General features: G+C 41.6%; 3 protein-coding genes across 6 annotated transcripts in view; 1 reads left to right on the forward strand and 2 right to left on the reverse strand.

The window, feature by feature from the left end:
* LOC106575271 (gamma-aminobutyric acid receptor subunit gamma-3) overlaps positions 1 to 12,150 on the reverse strand; it is a 47,861-nt gene extending 35,711 nt beyond the window's left edge. Inside the window, exons 1-2 of one of the 2 annotated variants that reach the window (XM_014151690.2) lie at positions 11,373 to 12,150; positions 10,627 to 10,778 (exon numbers count right to left, since the gene is read on the reverse strand). In XM_014151690.2, the coding sequence (XP_014007165.1) occupies positions 10,627 to 10,778; positions 11,373 to 11,425 (205 nt within the window). In that variant the 5' untranslated portion in view covers positions 11,426 to 12,150. The remainder of the gene's footprint in view (positions 1 to 10,626; positions 10,779 to 11,372) is intronic. The other variant, XM_014151691.2, reaches the window with a different exon arrangement.
* Positions 12,151 to 15,474: 3,324 nt separating this feature from the next.
* LOC106575273 (gamma-aminobutyric acid receptor subunit alpha-5) overlaps positions 15,475 to 21,068 on the reverse strand; it is a 35,511-nt gene continuing 29,917 nt past the window's right edge. For both annotated transcript variants that reach the window (XM_045698891.1, XM_014151698.2), the window contains 3 exons: positions 18,902 to 19,054; positions 16,645 to 16,856; positions 15,475 to 16,383 (listed from right to left, as the gene is read on the reverse strand). In XM_045698891.1, coding sequence (XP_045554847.1) covers positions 16,078 to 16,383; positions 16,645 to 16,856; positions 18,902 to 19,054 — 671 coding nt within the window. In that variant the 3' untranslated portion in view covers positions 15,475 to 16,077. The remainder of the gene's footprint in view (positions 16,384 to 16,644; positions 16,857 to 18,901; positions 19,055 to 21,068) is intronic.
* The window catches only part of LOC106575272 (gamma-aminobutyric acid receptor subunit beta-3), a 64,769-nt gene continuing 63,252 nt past the window's right edge, over positions 19,552 to 21,068 (forward strand). The window contains exon 1 of one of the 2 annotated variants that reach the window (XM_014151694.2): positions 19,552 to 20,112. In XM_014151694.2, the coding sequence (XP_014007169.1) occupies positions 19,985 to 20,112 (128 nt within the window). In that variant the 5' untranslated portion in view covers positions 19,552 to 19,984. The remainder of the gene's footprint in view (positions 20,113 to 21,068) is intronic. The other variant, XM_014151693.2, reaches the window with a different exon arrangement.

Raw genomic sequence — 21,068 nt, forward strand, 5'->3', positions numbered from 1 at the left:
CCTCTGGCGATCCTATCTTCATTAGGATGTGTGGTTCTGTTTCAGGTCCTGCCATTGTGGCTCCTGCTAACCTGATCACTGTAGAGCCGGAGGAGATGGCTGAACTTTATCTGATGGGAAACAGGTGACATTAGGTTGAGTGATCGCTGTTATTTTCTGATGGAGGGGAATCCAAGATGGAGGCTCAGTTGCTTGATATGACCAGTGAGGTTGTTTCCTCGATGTGTCTGTGGGTAATTTATAGCATCAATCTTGTACGGCCCAGAAGTGGGACAAGTTGGTTGATATACAGTACCAGTCAAAAGTTTGGACACAGCTACTCTTTCAAGGGTTTTTCTACATTGTAGAATAATAGTGAAAACATCAGAACTATGAAATAACACATGGAATAATCATGTAACCAAAAATCGAAATATATTTTATATTCTTCAAAGTAGCCACCCTTTGCCTTGATGACAGTTTTGCACACTCTTGGAACTTTCTTAACCAGCTTCATGAGGTAGTTACCTGGAATGCATTTCAATTAACAGGTGAGTCTTGTAAAAATGTATTTGTGGAATTTCTTTCCTTCTTAATGCGTTTGAGCCAATCAGTTGTGTTGTGACATGGTAGGGTTGGTATACAGAAGATAGCCCTATTTGGTTTACTGACTAAGTCCATATTATGGCAAGAATAGCTCAAATAAGCTAAGAGAAATGACAGCCCATCATTACTTTAAGACATGATGGTCAGTCAATCCGGAAAATGCCAAGAACTTTGAAAGCACTGTATTAAAGATGTTTCGTCTTACACATTCTAAAAGGGCAGATGGGGAATATAAAGAGTAAGCAAACAGACAGACAGACAGACAGACAGACAGACAGACAGACAGACAGACAGACAGACAGACAGACAGACAGACAGACAGACAGACAGACAGACAGACAGACAGACAGACAGACAGACAGACAGAGAGAGAGGCCCCCTACGCACCCCACCACCCACCCTGAAGCATATTCAGTTCCATATTACATCCCCTCTTTCACAAAAAAAAACAGAATAAAGATTAGTTGTGCATTAAAATCGTCAGAAACTGTTGCTTCCATTAGTATTATACTGTATATTTCACAGTAGATTCTGACAAAGTCTGGGGATTACACTGAGCTGGTTCCAAAGCCCTTTGCATTTCAACTGTGGAAATAATCATTTGTATTCCCCCCTTAAACACCCTAGTAATCCCTAACAATGGGAGGGTGGAAGACACTTAAGAAGTTGAACATCCATAAGGATAACCTCCATTTACACCCTTGCACCTCAGCAGTGCCCGTATCAAACCAATCAAAGTATTGCATGATTCTCTGGGCACCTGCTAGATTCAGGAAGTGGGGATGGCCATGGTGGAACTAAATGAGGAGTCAGAGATGAGTGCTCCCCTGATCAGATGTGGGTTCCATTTAATTGAGTGTCTGTCTGTCTGGGAATCTCGGCTCTCCTCTCCGGTGGGTGATCTAATCTAATTAAATTTCAGGGGGCTTAAAATAGAGAAAGGGGTATCAGGCATTCCCTGTCTGCTGGAAGGTTGCGTCAATGTGTCACTGTGGAGAAGCTTGAGAGGACTGAGTTTTCCCAGATTAGCCAAGCTAAGCCTATAGTATTCTAAAAGTCTACTAATCTACGGCCATTATCCATCTACTACACCTAAAGCAGATACAATGACAAGACCAATTTTGTGGGCCCCTGTTCTGAAATCAATTTAAATAGCGAACTGGATTTTGCGAGAGGACTGAGACTATCCAGTGCAGTCAAGCTAAGCCTTTAAGATTCTACAAGTTTACTACTCTCTGACCGTTGTCCATCTACTAAACCTGAGTAGATGAAATGTCCAGACCAATTTTGTGGCCCTCTGTTCAAAAAACTTTTTTGATCGAAAACTGGGTTCTGTGTCTCTGATGACATCAATCAAAACCAGGGATAACGGCTCTGGAAGAATGCATAGCTATCATCAAGGATATGAATGCCTGATAGCCCTGCAAACAGCACAAGAAAATCAATGGCAATACCGTCCAATAGCATACAGTCAATAACAGTCTACACAATCCAGGTAAAGTTGCACCACTTCTGCAGCCAACCTTGCCGAAATATCTAAAACAGATTCCATCTGATTGTGATCCAGCCAATGCAGCTTTAGCGCTGGAATCTCCATTCTGAAGAGATTGTCTAAAGACATTTGCTGAAGGCAAATGTGGAGGCTGTGCAGTCACATCTGACCCAGTGGAAATGGGTCAGTGGAAATGGGTAGTGGGTGTGCTGTTCTGTGCTGTACAGCCAGTCGAGCATTGCGTCTGGGTGAGCAAGGTTCATCTCCCTGAATAAGTGCCATCCAAAGTCAGAAAGAAAAATTAGTGTTGGCCTTGGATTGCCTTCATTGTGAATCTGGATGGTGTGATTTTGAAAATGGTTCAAACTCAACGTGGGGCCAAACTTTGCATTGTGCTAAACTACAGTAGCGCTACCCCCTCCAGAGTTATTGTCAAAGGTGAAAATGTATAACTAATGTTTTAAAATGCATCTTTGGGAGGGGATAAGCATTTCCGTTGAACAAATCGGCCACCATGAACAGGGATGTTCAGAGAAGAGCTGCCGCATTCATTCTAAATCCATTCGTGTCTGAGGGCAATTTACATTTAACAGTGATGCACCTGCGTTTTGTCAGAAATCAAAGTCCCTCTTCAATCATTTCCAACAGCAGCTTGACTAATGCCGGGGTTGTTAATTCACACTTCAAAAAGATAGACTGGAGTGAGGATCTCCTCTTACCCACCCACACACTCTATGCAAACACACTCACACACCTTCACATGCCATGCTCAAACACACACAGGCAAGCAAGCTCTCTCTATCTCTCTCTCTCACACACACTAAAACACACACACTATATATATATATATATAAGCCATGTTTTCGTTACTTGTCAGAACTTTTTGGGAAGTAAATATGTATTCCCATTAGAAATCCTAACCCTAACTCTAAACCTAACCCTAACCTTAACCCCAAACCCTAAACCTACCCCTTAAACCTAGAATAGCATTAGAACTTTTCAGGACACGCAAAATGTCCTGACTTTTCAGAATTGTTCTTGTCTTCCTGTCTTGTCAGGACATTCTGGTCCAGACAAATAGGAAAACAAGTCCACACACACACAAACACACACACACACACACACACACACACACACACACACACACACACACACACACACACACACACACACACACACACACACACACACACACACACACACACACACACACACACACACACACACAAACAGACTGATGTAGGTACGCGTGTGACGAACGTGACACTTTCCCATGTGCTACAACAGCTGGCAGTGGGTGGCCATGCCACTCAGACAATTAGCAACATCAAGTGTTACTCACACTCTCACACCCTTCAACATGGAAATAAACCCGTGACTTACATCTTTCAAGCGGACATGCCCTGTCAGTCATCAAACATAGCCCAACACATCCAGCCTAGCCCCATGGAGATCTAGAGGAGCAGCCAAGCTAGAGAAGCAGCCAAGGTTCAACTCTGTTCTCTGTGAATGAATCCCTCTGAACCCTCCACTGTGCCCGTGCCTGCACTGGAGGAGTGCCATGTGAGGAATGCTACTTCCTGAGTTTGATGCTGATGTACCGTGGTGTGATTCCCAAACTGGGTGGTGCATCATCTTGGCATGCTGAGGAATAATATTCTGACCCACTTTGTCTAGGATCCCCTGACAACCCAAAAGGAAGCTGACATAATAAGGACACAAAAGCAGCCACTTCCCTCATGTGAGCTGAACCGGGAGATGCATCAATATCCATAATCTGTGAGGTGATGTTGGAGCTCTGAACTCAGGGATTACAATGTTCCAAGGTGCAACGCATTGTAGTATACGGCTTGTATAACAGGCATGTAATATATTCATACATGTTTATGAATATACAATGCATATTATGGCATTGTACAGCATTCAAAAAGAGCAAATGTCTAGAGTAAATATGTGGTTTACATGGCCACATGAATAAGAGACAATAATACATAATACAACTAGAATAAAGAGTATATTTGGCCCTATTTGTAATACATTATATCTGACCTTCAGACATTACTGTAAAACCCCTACATGCAAAAGGAGCGGACTGGGACAAAAATTTGGTCCTGGTATTTTATCCATACCAGCCACATCACTGCACAGTGCACTACCAACTCAAAGCAAACTGTCACTTGCCACATCATCATGATGATGGTGGCAAATTACGATTTGCTTTTTGAAAGTTCTATATCTTGAAAACATGATTGCTGACATGCAAAACATTATGGGACTGTATCAACAGTGAACTAATAAAAATTAAATATAAATATACAGTGGGGGAAAAAAGTATTTGATCCCCTGCTGATTTTGTACATTTGCCCACTTACAAAGAAATTATCAGTCTATAATTTTAATAGTAGGTTTATTTGAACAGCGAGAGACAGAATAACAACAGAAAAATCCAGAAAAACGCATGTCAAAAATGTTATAAAATGATTTGCATTTTAATGAGGGAAATAAGTATTTGACCCCTCTGCAAAACATGACTTAGTACTTGGTGGCAAAACCCTTGTTGGCAATCACAGAGGTCAAACGTTTCTTGTAGTTGGCCAACAGGTTTGTACACATCTCAGGAGGGATTTTGTCCCACTCCTCTTTGCAGATCTTCTCCAAGTCATTAAGGTTTTGAGGCTGATGTTTGGCAACTCGAACCTTCAGCTCCCTCGACAGATTTTCTATGGGATTAAGGTCTGGAGATTGGCTAGGCCACTCCAGGACCTTAATGTGCTTCTTCTTGAGCCACTCCTTTGTTGCCTTGGCCATGTGTTTTGGGTCTTTGTCATGCTGGAATACCTATCCACGACCCATTTTCAATGCCCTGGCTGAGGGAAGGAGGTTCTCACCCAAGATTTGACGGTACATGGCCCCGTCCATCGTCCCTTTGATGCGATGAAGTTGTCCTGTCCCCTTAGCAGAAAAACACTCCCAAAGCATAATGTTTCCACCTCCATGTTTGACGGTGGAGATGGTGTTCTTGGGGTCATAGGCAGCATTACTCCTCCTCCAAACACGGCGAGTTGAGTTGATGTCGAAGAGCTCCATTTTGGTCTCATCTGACCACTACACTTTCACCAGTTGTCCTCTGTGTCATTCAGATGTTCATTGGCAAACTTCAGACGGGCATGTATATGTATTCTTGAGCAGGGGGACCTTGCGGGCGCTGCAGGATTTCAGTCCTTCACGGCATAGTGTGTTACCAATTGTTTTCTTCGTGACTATGGTCCCAGCTGCCTTGAGATCATTGACAAGATCCTCCAGTGTAGTTCTGGGCTGATTCCTCACCGTTCTCATGATCATTGCAACTCCACGAGGTGAGATCTTGCATGGAGCCCCAGGCCGAGGGATATTGACAGTTCTTTTGTCTTTCTTCCATTTGCGAATAATCGCACCAAATGTTGTCACCTTCTCACCAAGCTGCTTGGCGATGGTCTTGTAGACCATTCCAGCCTTGTGTAGGTCTACAATCTTGTCCCTGACATCCTTGGAGAGCTCTTTGGTCTTGGCCATGGTGGAGAGTTTGGAATCTGATTGATTGATTGCTTCTGTGAACAGGTGTCTTTTTTACAGGTAACAAGCTGCGGTTAGGAGCACTCCCTTTAAGAGTGTGCTCTTAATCTCAGCTCGTTACCTGTATAAAAGACACCTGGGAGACAGAAATCTTTCTGATTGAGAGGGGGTCAAATACTTATTTCCCTCATTAAAATGCAAATCAATTTATAACATTTCTGACATGCGTTTTTCTGGATATTTTTGTTGTTATTCTGTCTCTCACTGTTCAAATAAACCTACCATTAAAATTATAGACTGATGCTTTCTTTGTCAGTGGGCAAACGTACAAAATCAGCAGGGGATCAAATACTTTTTTCCCCCACTGTATATATATATAATTTTAAGGTGATTATTCCTTTAAGCTTTATACGTTATAAAAGCCAAGCTAATGACTTAGGATATATTGCAAATTAGAGCCTGTCATGTGTGTTCCCCTGAATCAACACATACCCTAAGTATCAGTTACTAATTACTAACATTATCCCATGGTGTAACTGGTGCCACTACCTTTTACAGTTGGTGGCACCAGCCCCTGATTTGGTCGGACCCAAATCATGGGCCTACAACTGCAACGTTTTTTGTTGTTGTGCCATTCAATGTACTGTTGGATGAATACATGGCTAGTAGCAGTCGGCATTACATTTAGAGTTAGCTATCTAGTTAATAAGCTTTGAGTTTCTACTTCCTCAGGTGAAGTCATTCATAGTGATTTATTAAGAAGTGTTATAAATAGACTACTGAGGTAATCAAGTAATATGTGGTTTCATCCAACACATCATCTAATACATCCAATCAGGTATGATTCAATATATTTTGATGTGCAACCTGATACAGTGATTGTCATGCATTTTGGTATGACAATTAGACTATAGTTTCTATATTCTACTGTCAAAATAGGACTCCAGAATTTCTCCATTTTTATGTGCACCAATACCATAGGCTAATTACTTTGGGGTTCAACACCTGAGGAAGTAGAAACTCAAAGCTTATTAACTAGATAGCTAACTCTAAATGTAATGCCCACTGCTACTTGCCATGTATTCATCCAACAGTACATTGAATGTCACAAAAAAAAACATTGCAGTTGTAGGCCCTCACAATGGCCGTTGTGCATTTCGCACACGCCGCTCCATATGTCAAAGCCATATCAAATACCTTGGTTGTAGAATAGTTGCTATTGAGGTGAATATTGAGAGTTGAGAAATAACAATTACACCTACAGAAAGCTGCGGCTCTCCTCGACAGGGACAATGGGCGTGAAGCTTCCAAAGCAGTGTTTTTCCCGCAATTGCATTTTGAAATGTTATACAATCAGAACATATTCTTCTCTCGAGCGCATGGTGGGAGAGGAGAGTGGCTTGGTCATCACAGCAGCAGGCCCCAGTGAAACATGGGCAGGGCAGACACTTTCATTACAGGAATCATGAGGATGATGCGCTTTACTGTTTGACCATATCATGGTTTTAGTTGCCCCCCCAAAAATTATGTTTTGAATGAGGTGACAATGTAGAATGTGCTCTTTCTGTTTTTTTACGATCCATAATATTGGCTGTCTAACTGATGACAGAGTAGGAGCAGGTATCTTCGGTTATGCTGCATTTGACTTTGAATGTGTTTGCATGGCCTCAGCTCAGCCTATCAGAAAACCAGGCCGGACAATCTTGGTAGGGGGGTCGGCTGTTGCCCACTGATCAGCCAAAGGCTCATTACAAATTAGTGTAACAGAGAAATTAAAAAGTGTTAACAGGCCCATGGGCCGCCGGCCATGTCACTTTTTTTTCAATATATATATATATATATATATATATATATATATCCATCACACCCATCTACAAAATGGTCCAGCCCATCTGGCATCTGCTAGAATTGCCAGATGACCAATCTGCCCCTGACATCATCATGCATTGTATATTAGTCTCTCATGGACAGCGCAAGATTTGGTTCTTAGTTGCCACGATTATATGTACACCTACTACATGTGAAACTTTTAGAATAGTGAATACAAATGAAACAGCGGTGTCTGTGGTATCATATTCATCAAATTATTGTATTGAATTATGCTCCTGCTGTATGTACGCTGAACAAAATTATTAGCACAGCATGTAAAGTGTTGGTCCTATGTTTTATGAGCTGGAATAAAAGACCCAATACATTTACCATACGCCCAAAAAGCTTATTTCTCAAAAATGTTGTACACAAAATTGGTTACATTCCTGTTAGTGAGCATTTCTCCTTTGCCAAGATAATCCATCCACCTGACAGGTGTGGCATATCAAGAAGCTGATTAAACAGCATGATCATTACACAGGTGCACCTTGTGCTGGTGACATTAAAAGGCCACTCTAAAATGTGCATTTGAGGTAGCATGCAATTGGCATGCTGACTGCAGGAATGTCCACCCGAGCTGTTGCTAGAGAATTGAATGTTCATTTCTCTACCATAAGCGGTCTCCTACGTCATTTAAGAGAATTTGATAGTACATCCAACCAGGCTCACAACCGCAGACCATGTGCAGGGGCGGAAATCCCAGGGGGGACGGGGGGGACACGACCCCTCCATCCTGGGAAAAATATGATTTGTCCCCCCCAATATATCACTGAAACATAACTATGTAATTAAAATAATATTAATAATACGCAATGAAAGCAATTGTGCTGATTATAGACACTTAATAGCGCGTTTTTAAGTTTCAAAAGATTGCAACCCCCCCACCCTTTGCCTCACAATGGTTTGATCCACTGCCAGTTCCTTAGCTTGCTCGGTAACAGAGAGGTCGTATCTTCTGTCTGAAAGGCACTCAATGCACGTAACTGACGTGAGGTTAATCCAGTCAATCGCGCACACACACTAGCTGAATATGCAGAGCTAGCGCGCAAATATTAACTATTAAGCTAGCTAGTACCTATTCCATTTATGTGGCGTCGTCAAAGATGGAATCAGCATGCAGATGATGTAAGTTAGTGCTTCAAAGTCCCTGTGATAAGGTTAGCGATAAACTGAAATCCAAACTGAACAGAACTACACTCTCTTCTACCATTGTCTTAAATATATTTAATGGTATCGTTGCAAAAGCTAAATTGTCGCAGTGAACTTTTATTTATTTATTTTATTTCACCTTTATTTAACCTGGGTAGCAAAGATTATAGCAAACACCACTGAAACTGAATTGGTGCTCGCTAGCTTTGCAAATTCAGCTATTGTTGGAAGCCAGCCAATATGAAACAAACTACTAAAATTACAGAAGGTTGCAGCATATGTTGTGTAAATGGTGAACTCATACAGCTGTCAACTCTTGTAATTTTAATCCGTTTCACATTTGCTAGCTACCTTTTAGATCGAAGCCCAAATAGAATGATTGAAGATGATAGAAGCCCATCTCCTACTGTAAATAACCTACACACTGTGTGCGTGTGTAGCCAGCCAGCCAGGTAGAAAAATGGCAGAAAAATAAAAGACGGACATCAGAGTATTTTTCAATACACCAAAACGCATAATAAGAACCCTAGTAGCCTAATATCTCAAAGACTAGTTGATAAAATGTTCATAAGAAAGAAATGAAATTCTAATGGAAATGTTTCACAATGATGTCATTAGGCAGAGCAGGCAACAGATGGCACACAGACAGCAGAGTTGGGGACAGATATGCAGGGACAGACTGGCAGAGACAGGGAGTCTCAGGTAAGTTTGTTGAGTCTTTGTTTGGCAACATTATGAAAGGTTCTAAATTTTTTTGACTTGTAAAGTAGGAACATAATTGGAAAATGCCATGGATACCCCCACTCTCAACTTAAACTGGTGACTGAACTAAGATTTGTTAAAGGCAATGGTATTGCTGTTGTGATTAGTTGTGTAGTTTTGGGTACCGGTAGTTAGGATTACGGCAAACACCTTATTTCTTTGGTTCCTCAATATACATTTACCATATTACAATGTAGGCTATGTGTTACAGCACTACTTTTGGTGTCCCCCCCAGGAATTGCTCTTGAGAAAATTTCATGTAATTGTCCCCTCCAAAGTTGATATCAGATTTTCGCCCCTGACCATGTGTATGGCATGTGGGTGAGCAGTTTTCTGATGTCAACGTTGTGAACAGAGGGCCCCATGGTGGCGGTGGGGTTGTGGTATGGGCAGGCATAAGGGAACACAATTGCATTTACGAGATCCTGAGGCCCATTTTGTGACCAACAGATGCATATCTGTCTGCCCAGTCATGTGATATCCATAGATTAGGGCCTAATTAATTTAATGAATTCACTGATTTCCTCATATGAACTGTAACTCAGTAAAATCAATAAATTGTTGTGTTTATATTTTTGTTCAGTATAGTTCTATCATTTAGTTGTCAAGACTCAGGAAGCTAAGAGAAACAGTATGTGTCTACTGTATGAAGACAGCCTTGTGGGAATAACTCAGTTTTCTACCGAGATAATTAACATAAATATAATGAATCTGTCTTTGGCTGCATGTTATCCTCAAGTGCAAATGTTAATATTTTATGACCAGCATTCAGTTTCTGACAACTGCCTTTCATCTAAATTCCATTTGTAATCAACAAGGGACAGATGCGGAGGGTTGTGTCACGGAAACTAACCTAGGCCTACTGTACAGTACAGTGCCCCACTCATCGTTAATGGGCTACTATTATTCCTGTAATCTGGGTTGGCCATGTACCGGTAAACAAATAGGCTGCCAAAATGTGTATCTGTTTATCTGGAATGATTTCCTCCTCCTGCTTGATTGATTAGGTTGTCAGGTGAAGCTCTGAGCGTGTTGGTGGAAAAAACACGCACAAAACCACCAGTGAGAGAGCACCGCGCCGGAGGAGGCCCTTTCAACACCATGGACAGCTCGCTTCGCCATAGCCATTGAAGGTGCGCGTATCACCAAAGCAATTTAGACACTCCATTGAAAGTTTTTATAATATCCGCAGTAAAAAATACAGAAATGTAACTCACCTCCAATATCAGGGCGTAGTGTCTTGTCGTAGTCCTTAAGTAAGTGATTTAATATGCGCGTGGCCTCGGCCTGGTGGTTTTTAGGAGCCAGCATCTGATTGACAGTAGTGTCCTCATAGTCCCCATCGTAGTCCCTTGGGTCTGGGTCGGAACTAAACATCATAGAGAAAACAAGTTCGTTTTATTAATAAAAACAAAATCCTCAATATCATAGACCTTAGATTAGAATTCAGGCATTAAACATCGATCAGTCTTAATAGTCTTACAGGCCTAGGTTTTTGAATTCAGTGCATAACAAGTGCAGATGAAACCAAACTTTAAACTGAAATCGTACAATAAGTAATTTATTGAACAGAAAAAAATATAATCCAAAATCAAACACATCTCAACACGAAACCATTTACTACGGACGTTCCCGGTCTTACATACAGTAAATAAACGAGGCTACCTACAGAATCCAACTACTTAGGCTACCTATTTATTATGTGATAGAATATACTATTAATATGAAAACACGTTCGACAATGAATAATGCAAATGGTAAGTATAAATAGCTATTTGGCCAAACAATGACTCTGAACTTCAATTAATTCTCTACAAGCACGTCCGTGTTGTTGCGTATCAAAGACGCGCGCGACATACACAGCACATAATAGGCTCTAATTGATTTAATTCATTTTTACCACAATTCACATTTCGACTATGTAAAAACAACACCTATTATCATAACAGTCCAAGAGACTTACCGCACCCGTTGGACTGACAGAAGTAAGAAAGACACCAGCAACTTGGTTGTCATTGTTCATGAAAATGACTTATGATGAAGACGGTGGAGACTTCTGCGTTGTTAGAGCGGTGAGTAGAGGGAGCCAGGGAGGAGAAGGAGAGGTATATATAAACTGGAACTATGCACCCTGAGTATAGTTTCTTATAGGAAATCCATCAAATCTCCTGATAGTCGACCATGGATTAGGTTGAATTCATCCGCGTTCGGGAAATCGCAGAGATTGTTTGAACCACTCCGGTCCTTCTTTGCAACGTCAATGATCAATGTCTTAAACAGCAGCACCCCACCTCCTTCCGTTCCATTCAATTACAGTAACCAGTTTATGCACCGACATGATGACGTTATCGTTCACAAGGTACAGTAGGGCGTCTACCTACAGAACGAGACTCGTAAAGAGCCTTAAACATTAAAGTATGCAAGCAACATCTTAACTTTGACTAGCCTATTCACTTTCACACGTTTTTCATTGCAAATTGTAGCTCCTTGGATCACATATCCAACCATTATCAATATTGCTATAAAACGCTTTTACTTTAAGATAAATTATCACTTGATACATTTCAAGCAGAAAGCCATGGAAAATGGCACCATATCCTCTGAAAGTTACTCCCTTTCTGAGAAAAGGCTGGTTGCCTACAATGCTTTCCCAACCAAAGTCGTGCTCTCCCTGTTTTTAGGATTCATGAAAATGTACAGTAAACTATCGCAGGCTAAACCCTGACACATAATGCTATTGGCCACCTTCGTGTTGGTAGCATTCGTTTTAGTATCATTTACTTTCGATTAAACCTATAAAAGAATCAACAAAACGTGAGGAAGTTTGCACTGACAAGCCAGACCACTTCCATTCGGCTGGCGGCAGTACTGCAATTTAGGGCTACTATATCTGTATGTCCAACCTAGTCTCAGAGCATTTCACATTATTCTGTACGGAAATCTGAAATACTGTTTTTAGTATGATATGTTCGTTTCATATGGTATGTATTAATTAGTGAATGTCCACCATCCATTTCGTATGATATCCTACAAATTACAATTCTTATTATATGTTACGAATTTACAAAACATACAAAATGTTACAATTTTTCAAATGTACAACATGTTACGGTTTTGTAAAATGTTCGATATGTTACGAATTCTTGCTAAGTAGCTAGGCGGCTAACGTTAGCTAGCTGGCTAATGTTAGCTAGGCTAGCGGTTAGGGCTAGGATTAGCTAAAAGGGTTAGGGTTAGCTAAAATGCTAAGTAGCTGCTAAGTAGATGAAAAGTAGTAAGTAGTTGAAAAATAGTCCGTGATGAGATTCAAACTCACAACCTTTAGGTTGCTAGACATTCTCGTTATACACCTACTCATCCCCCCCGACCAACCACCTTACTTTTGGTTTTGCTTTAAGTAACCATCTGTCTTATACTAAACGCAACATATCATGCTAATTTGAGTGTCCCCGGTTTTCATTTACTATGTTACGTCTAGTCTATGAGACCAGGCTGGTCTGTATGCCAGTGGAATAATACTGTACAGCGGATTTACCTTTTGATGTCTCAGACCCAAGATATAATCTGCCCTAGTAGGAAATAGCAGCTTGCCATGTGTGGAGCAGGAAAGCAGCCACAGGAGAGGGAGAGAGAGGCTTATTTTTCCCTGGATGCATATTATAATCCCACACCAATTAGAAAGCAAGCACCCATCTCTCCCATTTTGTCAAGCTAATGCATTTTGAAAGATGTTCATGACATATAAATACATCTGAATAAGGAAGTATTCATCCAAATTCTCCAACCAGTAGACCAGTACCCCTGCTTCCTCACAGGTTTGATTCAAATAGATGGATTATGTGGCTTTACTGTGCAATACAAGTTGCCTGATATAGGCTACTGTATAGCCTATCGACCTGCAACATGCATACACAGAGGATATAGTCTACTGTGACTGAAAACCATCCATTTTATTTGATCATTTCTCCCCCCTGAAAACAGAATAGAATAATATGGTAAAAAGCTATTTCAGTGTACTAATTTAATCAAATAATGTACATACATTTATTGACAATTTTTAGTCACATAATCCATTGATGCATCAGACACACACACAGGTGGTAGTGTATGCACTACGCTAAGCTACATCCTCATATCGATGAGCTATCATGTGTCTTTTTCTCAGCGTAGCATTGCAATTCTACATTTCTCCCTGCCTGCTAACACGAACCGCAGCTGTCCACTGCATAGGAGCACCACCATTTGTCATCAGTTAGGGCTTAAATTGGAGGGAAGAACACAGGGCTCCTGAATGGAAAAGCAACTTAAGCGGAACTAAATCCTTGACAAACAGATGTATGGCAGATGTGGCTGCCACAGTGACTGATGGGATGGAATCAGTCCTCTCTCTCCCTACACAACAGGACCTCATGGGCCAGTATTTCTGTAATCCATCGAGTCATCAGTGCAGTCCCCTCCTCTCCCATCATTTGCTAGTTGCTATTAGTGACAAGGGATAGCTCATACATGACACCTCCATGGGGTCATGTTCCATTTGTCCCCTTTAAGATGTACTTTAAGTCTGATTGGTGGATTTCTTTTCAGAGGGATGCTTCATTGTCAAGTGCTTAAAAAAATATAAACATTTGACTGCAACCTCAAATTATGTACACATTTACACCAGTACAAGGAGAATGGTACACATAACTAATTAATATACTGTATCTGAAATTACTTTAAATAGGTTTGATTTGTATTGTAATGACAGCATTTAGTGGTGTGGCAAGTGATTGCTGACATGCAAAACAATTTTGGGACTGTATCAATCGTGGACTAATGAAAAAAATACATACAAGTTTTTTTTGTGGATTATTCCTTTAACACAAGATGACACATAGAGACATACAAATAAATAAGTATTTTAGTCACTGTCTCTATTTACATGAAGAATGTCTTTGTTGCCTAGGAGATTTGAATATAAAATAATAATAATAATACATGTAGTTATTGCATTATCTACAACATGATACTTTAATGAGAACTGTAAAGTCAGTGACATTTAAAGTATCCATCTGTCACCAACATCATATCCATAATTATCCATATATTCTCTCTCTGTACATGCTGTGTCAACGGGTTTATATGATTCTCAGGAACAGCCTGTTACATATAGGCTGTATCTCCATCTTTTACTGAAGTTGGGATTATTATTTCTTCCCAGTACGGTGACCTTGAAGCACAAACTTATTCTTTCTTGTTTCATCCATTATTCTTCTTTCTCTCTTTTAAAAAAAGATACCGTCTCTCGGTCTCTTGAGTCTGTAACAAGAAAGTAGGTGTTACCACAGAGGCACCATGCCCCAGAGCCATACCCACATGCTCTCCTTCCCGTACCCCGAACAAAGCGCTCTGGGCCTGGGGTGAGGGTGGGTGGTCGGTCCCATGTGGTTGGTTCTCTCTCCAGGGGCCATATCAGATAGTGTTTAACAGGTACAAGCTCATTATCCCAGGCTAATTAGATCCTAGCGGACTTCAGGGACTGGGGCCAATCTGGTCATGACACAATGAGGATAGGACAGCATTGTAGGAGGGCTGTGTTCAGTAGGGCAAACTGTAGCAAAACGTTTTGAAACGGTAAATGAAAATAAGTGTTTCTTACTGGACAAATCCAGGAAGTCCCTCCCTGTTTCTGTCCGTTTCCCCCCCATTTGATGCCTAAGCAACACGACCCTGAAAACGTATCCTGTTACAGTACATGAGTTCAACCTTTCACACCAAAGGGCAGCTCAATACTTCAAAGTAGGCATCCACTCCCTCTAGCTTAGGGAAAACACTTTCATTGCAATTGAAAAAGTCAGACCTAATCAACCAACCATTTTATAACTTGGTAATGATTAGAATGTTCCGACTGTGCACTTTCACCTAGGTTGATTAGACTGTATCATCAATTACATCACAGCATTGTATCTTGCTAGCTTATTTGGCCTCTGTCTCCACAGTTAGACCCACGTTTGTCAAAAATTATTAATCTGTACATATATATATATATATATATATATATATATATATATATATATATGTAAGAAATAGTAACATTTTAAATTGTACAAACAGTACATGTGAGATGGGCAAAAATGACAAAAGTATAACAACGTATGTATCCAATAGAGATAAGAGAGATTTGTCCGCAGTATTATACAAACTTTACAAATTGACTCGAAATGACACTGAAAATCATTATTTTCGCCACTTTCCGTAACATCCTAGCTTACGCTATCTTACTTCATACTACTAACACAGCATGTGTTTCTCAGTCTCCAATTCTTCAAGATGACAGGGTTATAAACAACAACATAAATGCCATGACCGTTTTCAATTCATGTGAGGCCAGGACAAATGTCCACACCGCAGCAATTCAAAAGGTCCTTGTCGAGTTTCACTTTCAAAAATGCCATTGATTTTCACTTTCAAAATGTCATTGTTCAATTAAAGCAATGTACAGTAGGTATAAAGAGGGCATATCAAGGCAAACATGGTTAGAGTATCTCTCTAAAAAGCTTCATGCAAATGACAGTATGAGAAAGACAGAACCCATGACATCTCCCATCCTTTGTGATACAGTAGCATTTTTTTTTAGCAGTTTGTAGGCCAACATGGTTGAAGGTAGGGTCGTGTGTTTGACAAAGACACTATGTTGGAGCCAATATGTTGACTCCTTTGATGACCGGTTCTCTGTTGAGGTAAGTAGCCCAGTACACTAGGTTAAAGGTTCCAAATAGGACAGGGAAAACAATCCGGGACATTTTGTCGATTTTGCTCACGCTGTTGTAGGTTTTCTTGGGGTCCAGGACTTCTGTTTCAGACGATCTTAGTTGTATGGAGGTGCTGTTGGAGATGGTGGAGATAGAGATATCCTTAGTGATGTTGGGGGTGAAGTTCACTCCTGCTGTACAGACGTTGTTGGGCTTCTTAGAAAGCACCATAGGGTCCCTTTTCTGTTGAGATAAAACATTTAAAATGTATCGTTTAATATTTAATACGGTACTTTTTGTGTTGGATGGATACAAATAGTCTGTGTTACATGTAGACCCACACAAACCGGGTCTAAACGGTTTTTATTTTAACTTAACGATTTCTGTCAGTAATTATTATGCATGAACAGCATCAACGTTTCCATCACGTCATCCCAAAAACACGACCATAGCTCTATCACTTTTCAATAGTGGGATACATGCTGGGACCCTCCATGGACTCACCTTTGGGTGCTGAGCCTCCATGGCCTTCTTGCCATCCCACGCCCAGCTCCTCTTGGTGAAATAGTTGACGGTGGCAAACTCGATAAGCGCGGAGAAGACGAACGCATAGCACACAGCGATGAACCAATCCATGGCTGTGGCGTAGGCCACCTTAGGCAGCGAGTTGCGAGCGCTGATACTGAGAGTAGTCATAGTCAGCACTGTAGTGACACCTGGTAGAAAAACAGAGACGTCATGTTCATTAGGGCACACAGTGGAAAAGGTTTTCAAACATTTTGCAACGGAAAAAATTGAATAAGAGTTACTAATTGTACAAGGCCATGTAGTCCCTCCCTGTTTCAGTCCATTTTCTTCCATTCTCTGCCTAATGCACCCTACCCATGTATGATGAGTGAGCAACAGGTTGTAATATATTATTTAGTGTTTGGGAATCGATTGGTTGACATAATCTGTAGTGACGTGTGGAAGCTGTAGACATTTTGGATCATCAACTAGATTCAGCCGCGGGGACATTTGTTCTTGAGCGGATGGTCAGGGGGCTGGAACATAATTACAAATCATTTGTAGACTGCAGATTGACCGCAAGAAGACCAAACAAGTATAATATTTCACAAAAACATAATCATTTCAAACATTTCTACATTTGTATTCAATAACATACAGTATACAGTATATACAACAGTACGTGGACACCCCTTCAAATTAGTGGATTCTGCTATTTCAGCCAAACCCATTGCTGACAGGAGTATAAAATTGAGCACACAGCCATGCAATCTCCATAGACAAACATCGGCAATAGAATGGCCTTACTGAAAAGCTCAGTGACTTTCAATGTGGAACCGTCGTACAACAGCTCAGCTGCGAAGTGGTAGGCCGCACAAGCTCACAGAACAGGACCGCTGAGTGCCGAAGCGCGTAGCGTGTAAAAATCCTAGGTTGCAACACTCACTACCGAGTTCCAAATTGCCTCTGGAAACAACGTCAGCAGAACAACTGTTCATTGGGAGCTTCATGAAATGGGTTTCCATGGCCGAGCACACAAGCCCCAGATCACCATGCGCAATGCCAAGCGTCAGCTGGAGTGGTGTAAAGCTTGCCGCCATTGGACTGGAAACGCGTTCTCTGGAGTGATGAATCGCCCTTCACCATCTGGCAGTCCGATGGACTAATCTGGGTTTGATGGATGCCAGGAGAACGCTACCTGCCTGAATGCATAGTGCCAACTGTAAAGTTTGGTGGAGGAGGAATAATAGTCTGGGGTTGTTTTTCATAGTTCGGGCTAGGCCCCTTAGTTCCAGTGAAGGGAAATCTTAAAGCAACGGCATACAATTACATTCTAGACGATTCTGTGCTTCCAACTTTGTGGCAACAGTCCTGTTTCAGTCCCGTTCCAGCATGACAATGCCCCCGTGCACAAAGAGAGGTCCATACAGAAATGGTTTGTCGAACTTGGTGTGGAAGAACTTGAGTGGCCTACACAATGCCCTGACCTCATCCCCACTGAACACCTTTGGGATGAATTGGAACGCCGACTGTGAGCCAGGCCTAATCACCCAACATCAGTGCCCGACCTCTCTAATGCTCTTGTGGCTGAATGGAAGCAATGTTCCCAGAAGAGTGGAGGCTGTTATAGCAGCATAGGAGGGACCAACTCCATATTAACACCCATGATTTTGGAATGAGATAATCGATGAGCGGGTGTCCACATACTTTTTTTTTTTTTAGCTCATGTAGTGTATCTCTCTATTATGCGTGGGAATACTTTGCAGTAGATTTTCAAAATTAAAATCACTTAGAGCTGATTTGCTGGTGTTTTTACAGTCTTATTTCCAACAATAAATAAATAAAAGTAGAAAAAAAACAATGCATTTATTTTTGCTCAGAAAACTTGGGGGGCCAAATAAAATCACCTGCCAGTGGGGAACCCTGCTGTAGACATTCAGGGGTTTTCTAGGGACAAGAGAAAGGTGGTCATCACCTGTGATGTCTATAATTGCCTGAAAATCTATTTCAAATTGGCGTCATCATGGATGATACAGATAATTGTAGTTTAACCAGGTCATTATTGTGAAAGATAATGTGTTCTCAATGACTTACCGGGCTAACTAAAGGTTTAAATAAAAAATCGAACAGGATTCGTGAAAATTGTGATGAGTGTATGTGTTGGGTGACGGGGAAACACATAGTGTCCATTTTGAGTTGAAAGTACACTTTTAGCTAGAGTTGATCCAAGTGGTTGTGGTGAGGTCATACTAACCAAAGACGGTCCTGGCTGGTACAGATTCACGGTTGAGCCAGAAGGACACCTGGGACAGGATCACGGTCATGAAGCAGGGCATGTAGGTCTGAATGACAAAGTAACCAATCTTCCTCTTCAGGTAGAAGTGACACATCATGACTGTGTACTGTCCTGTTGGTTTAGAGGACGGTGGGACAAAGAAATGAATTATTGCGGTGGTAACAATGATGGATATACAGTAGAAGGAGATAGTGAATCGCTAAGTCATCCTGCATTTTTATATAAATGTATTATATATTTGATAATTTTATCGAACTTTATAATATGCATTTTTGTAAAAAAAATAAAAATAAAAACACATGACAAGGATGCAACAATCGGCAACAAATATAATTATCTAAGAAAATAACTATGCAGATGAATAAAATATGATAGAAAAATATGTATGTTTCACACTCAATAATGTGACAGTTGCTGTGTGAGGTAAATGTTTAGTGGTAAAAAAGCGGAGAGGAAAAAAAACATATCCTGTTAACCAACTGAAGATTGCATTTGAAGCTTTTAAAAAATCCTTTCCAGCTTCCCACAGCCGGCGTCTGATAAACTATAGAAAATCCACTGATGACTGCTGCTTTCTCCAGGCAAAATCCGATTTTTGTATCTCACTAATCCCCTGTCACAATCTGCATCCTACCATCAGGGAAAACGCTAGCTCAGTCCTGCCCACTCACTCGGCTCGGCTCTGCTCTGCTGTGCTGTGCTCTGGCCTCGCGCAGTCGACAAGGACGCGACGCTACCAAATCTCCAGCGACTGACGGACAGATATCTGCACACCTTAGCTCCTAGTTAATCACAATTCTCCCAGGGGTGTGATGGAGGGGGGCTGACCTGGTGCTCCATGGGAAGTTTGTGTTTCTGTGAGCCAAAAGGACGCAGGGCCAACGCAGGCACCATCATGTCTCCAGCCCCAGAAGCCCCAGCTAGCCGCCGTCTTCTCGGCCCACCGGGGAGACACCCATGACTCCCAGCCTCTCTCCGCCCCGAGCGAGCGAGCGACCGACCGGGGACCGATCCTCTATCCGGACTGTTTGCTATTGATGCATGGAGCCCGATGAGACTCATAGAGGAATGAACATGTACCTTTGGTGGATTTTACTGCAAGGATTTTGGAGCGTTTATGGGGAACTTCCATTCATTGCAGACAATAACGCAGCCATGTTGGTCAACTGGTGAGTACTAAGGCAACGGTGGTCCCAGAATGTTCTTGAAATACTTAAGAAAATGTTACTTACATGTAAATATGCAAATATAAAAAAGAAAACAACTGGAATAGGCTGGGTTTTGGGATTATGTCCAAAGGAGACATTGCATAAAGGCACACTGTTCTAAACCCGACTAAGGGACTCCATTTTGCAGGATAAACTATATTTCCCTCTTTTACCAAACAGTGTACTATATAATTTTAGGGGAGTACGGTATTTATTTTGTAAATGTACTGTGAGGGGGTATAGGATGTCATTTCCCGTAAACCGAGCCATTTGATAATCTCGTCTTGATTTAGCCATAGAGGGATTGTACCTAAGATTAGGCACATGCTAATTCAAGAACCACCACAGAACTGACCCACTGGATTCCCATCGGGGACAGTGAACTCTACAGACTTGGCCCTGGGCCAGACAGACAGCCTACAGCCACCGCCTGACCTCTGCAGCTCCCATTTGTCACTGCTGGCAAGCAGAGAGGAGCAGGTGGAGGTACGGAGATCCACAGAAACACACTTTTAGCTCGCGGGCCTACTGAAGTTTGGGGTCAGTCCACAAATGGACTATAGTTTACACTTTACAGTGGCCCCGCAGGGAAGCTTATAGGATCCCGCTGCCTACTTAACAGGCAGGGAGGGTTTTAGTTCTTATCCATGATCAAGGGAGATTGCCATGGAGGGACTGTCCTGCCTCTCCTCGTCTTTCATGGCCAAAGAGTTAAAAGGCTATGATCATAACTCTGACTTGGCTGGATGGTTTCTGCCATTCTAGACACAATACTAGGGAAATCCACACTTTTAATAGCCATTCTGCAGACAGCAGCTGATGTGTATTACAGTTCCACTTTACATAAGGGAATTAAGCCTTTCAGTCCCACGTGTTCCTGCCCGGGAGCCTGGGATGTCCAATCCCTTGGGGGTCTG

This window comes from Salmo salar, chromosome ssa17, assembly GCF_905237065.1.
Source record: "Salmo salar chromosome ssa17, Ssal_v3.1, whole genome shotgun sequence".
Taxonomy (NCBI): domain Eukaryota; kingdom Metazoa; phylum Chordata; class Actinopteri; order Salmoniformes; family Salmonidae; genus Salmo; species Salmo salar.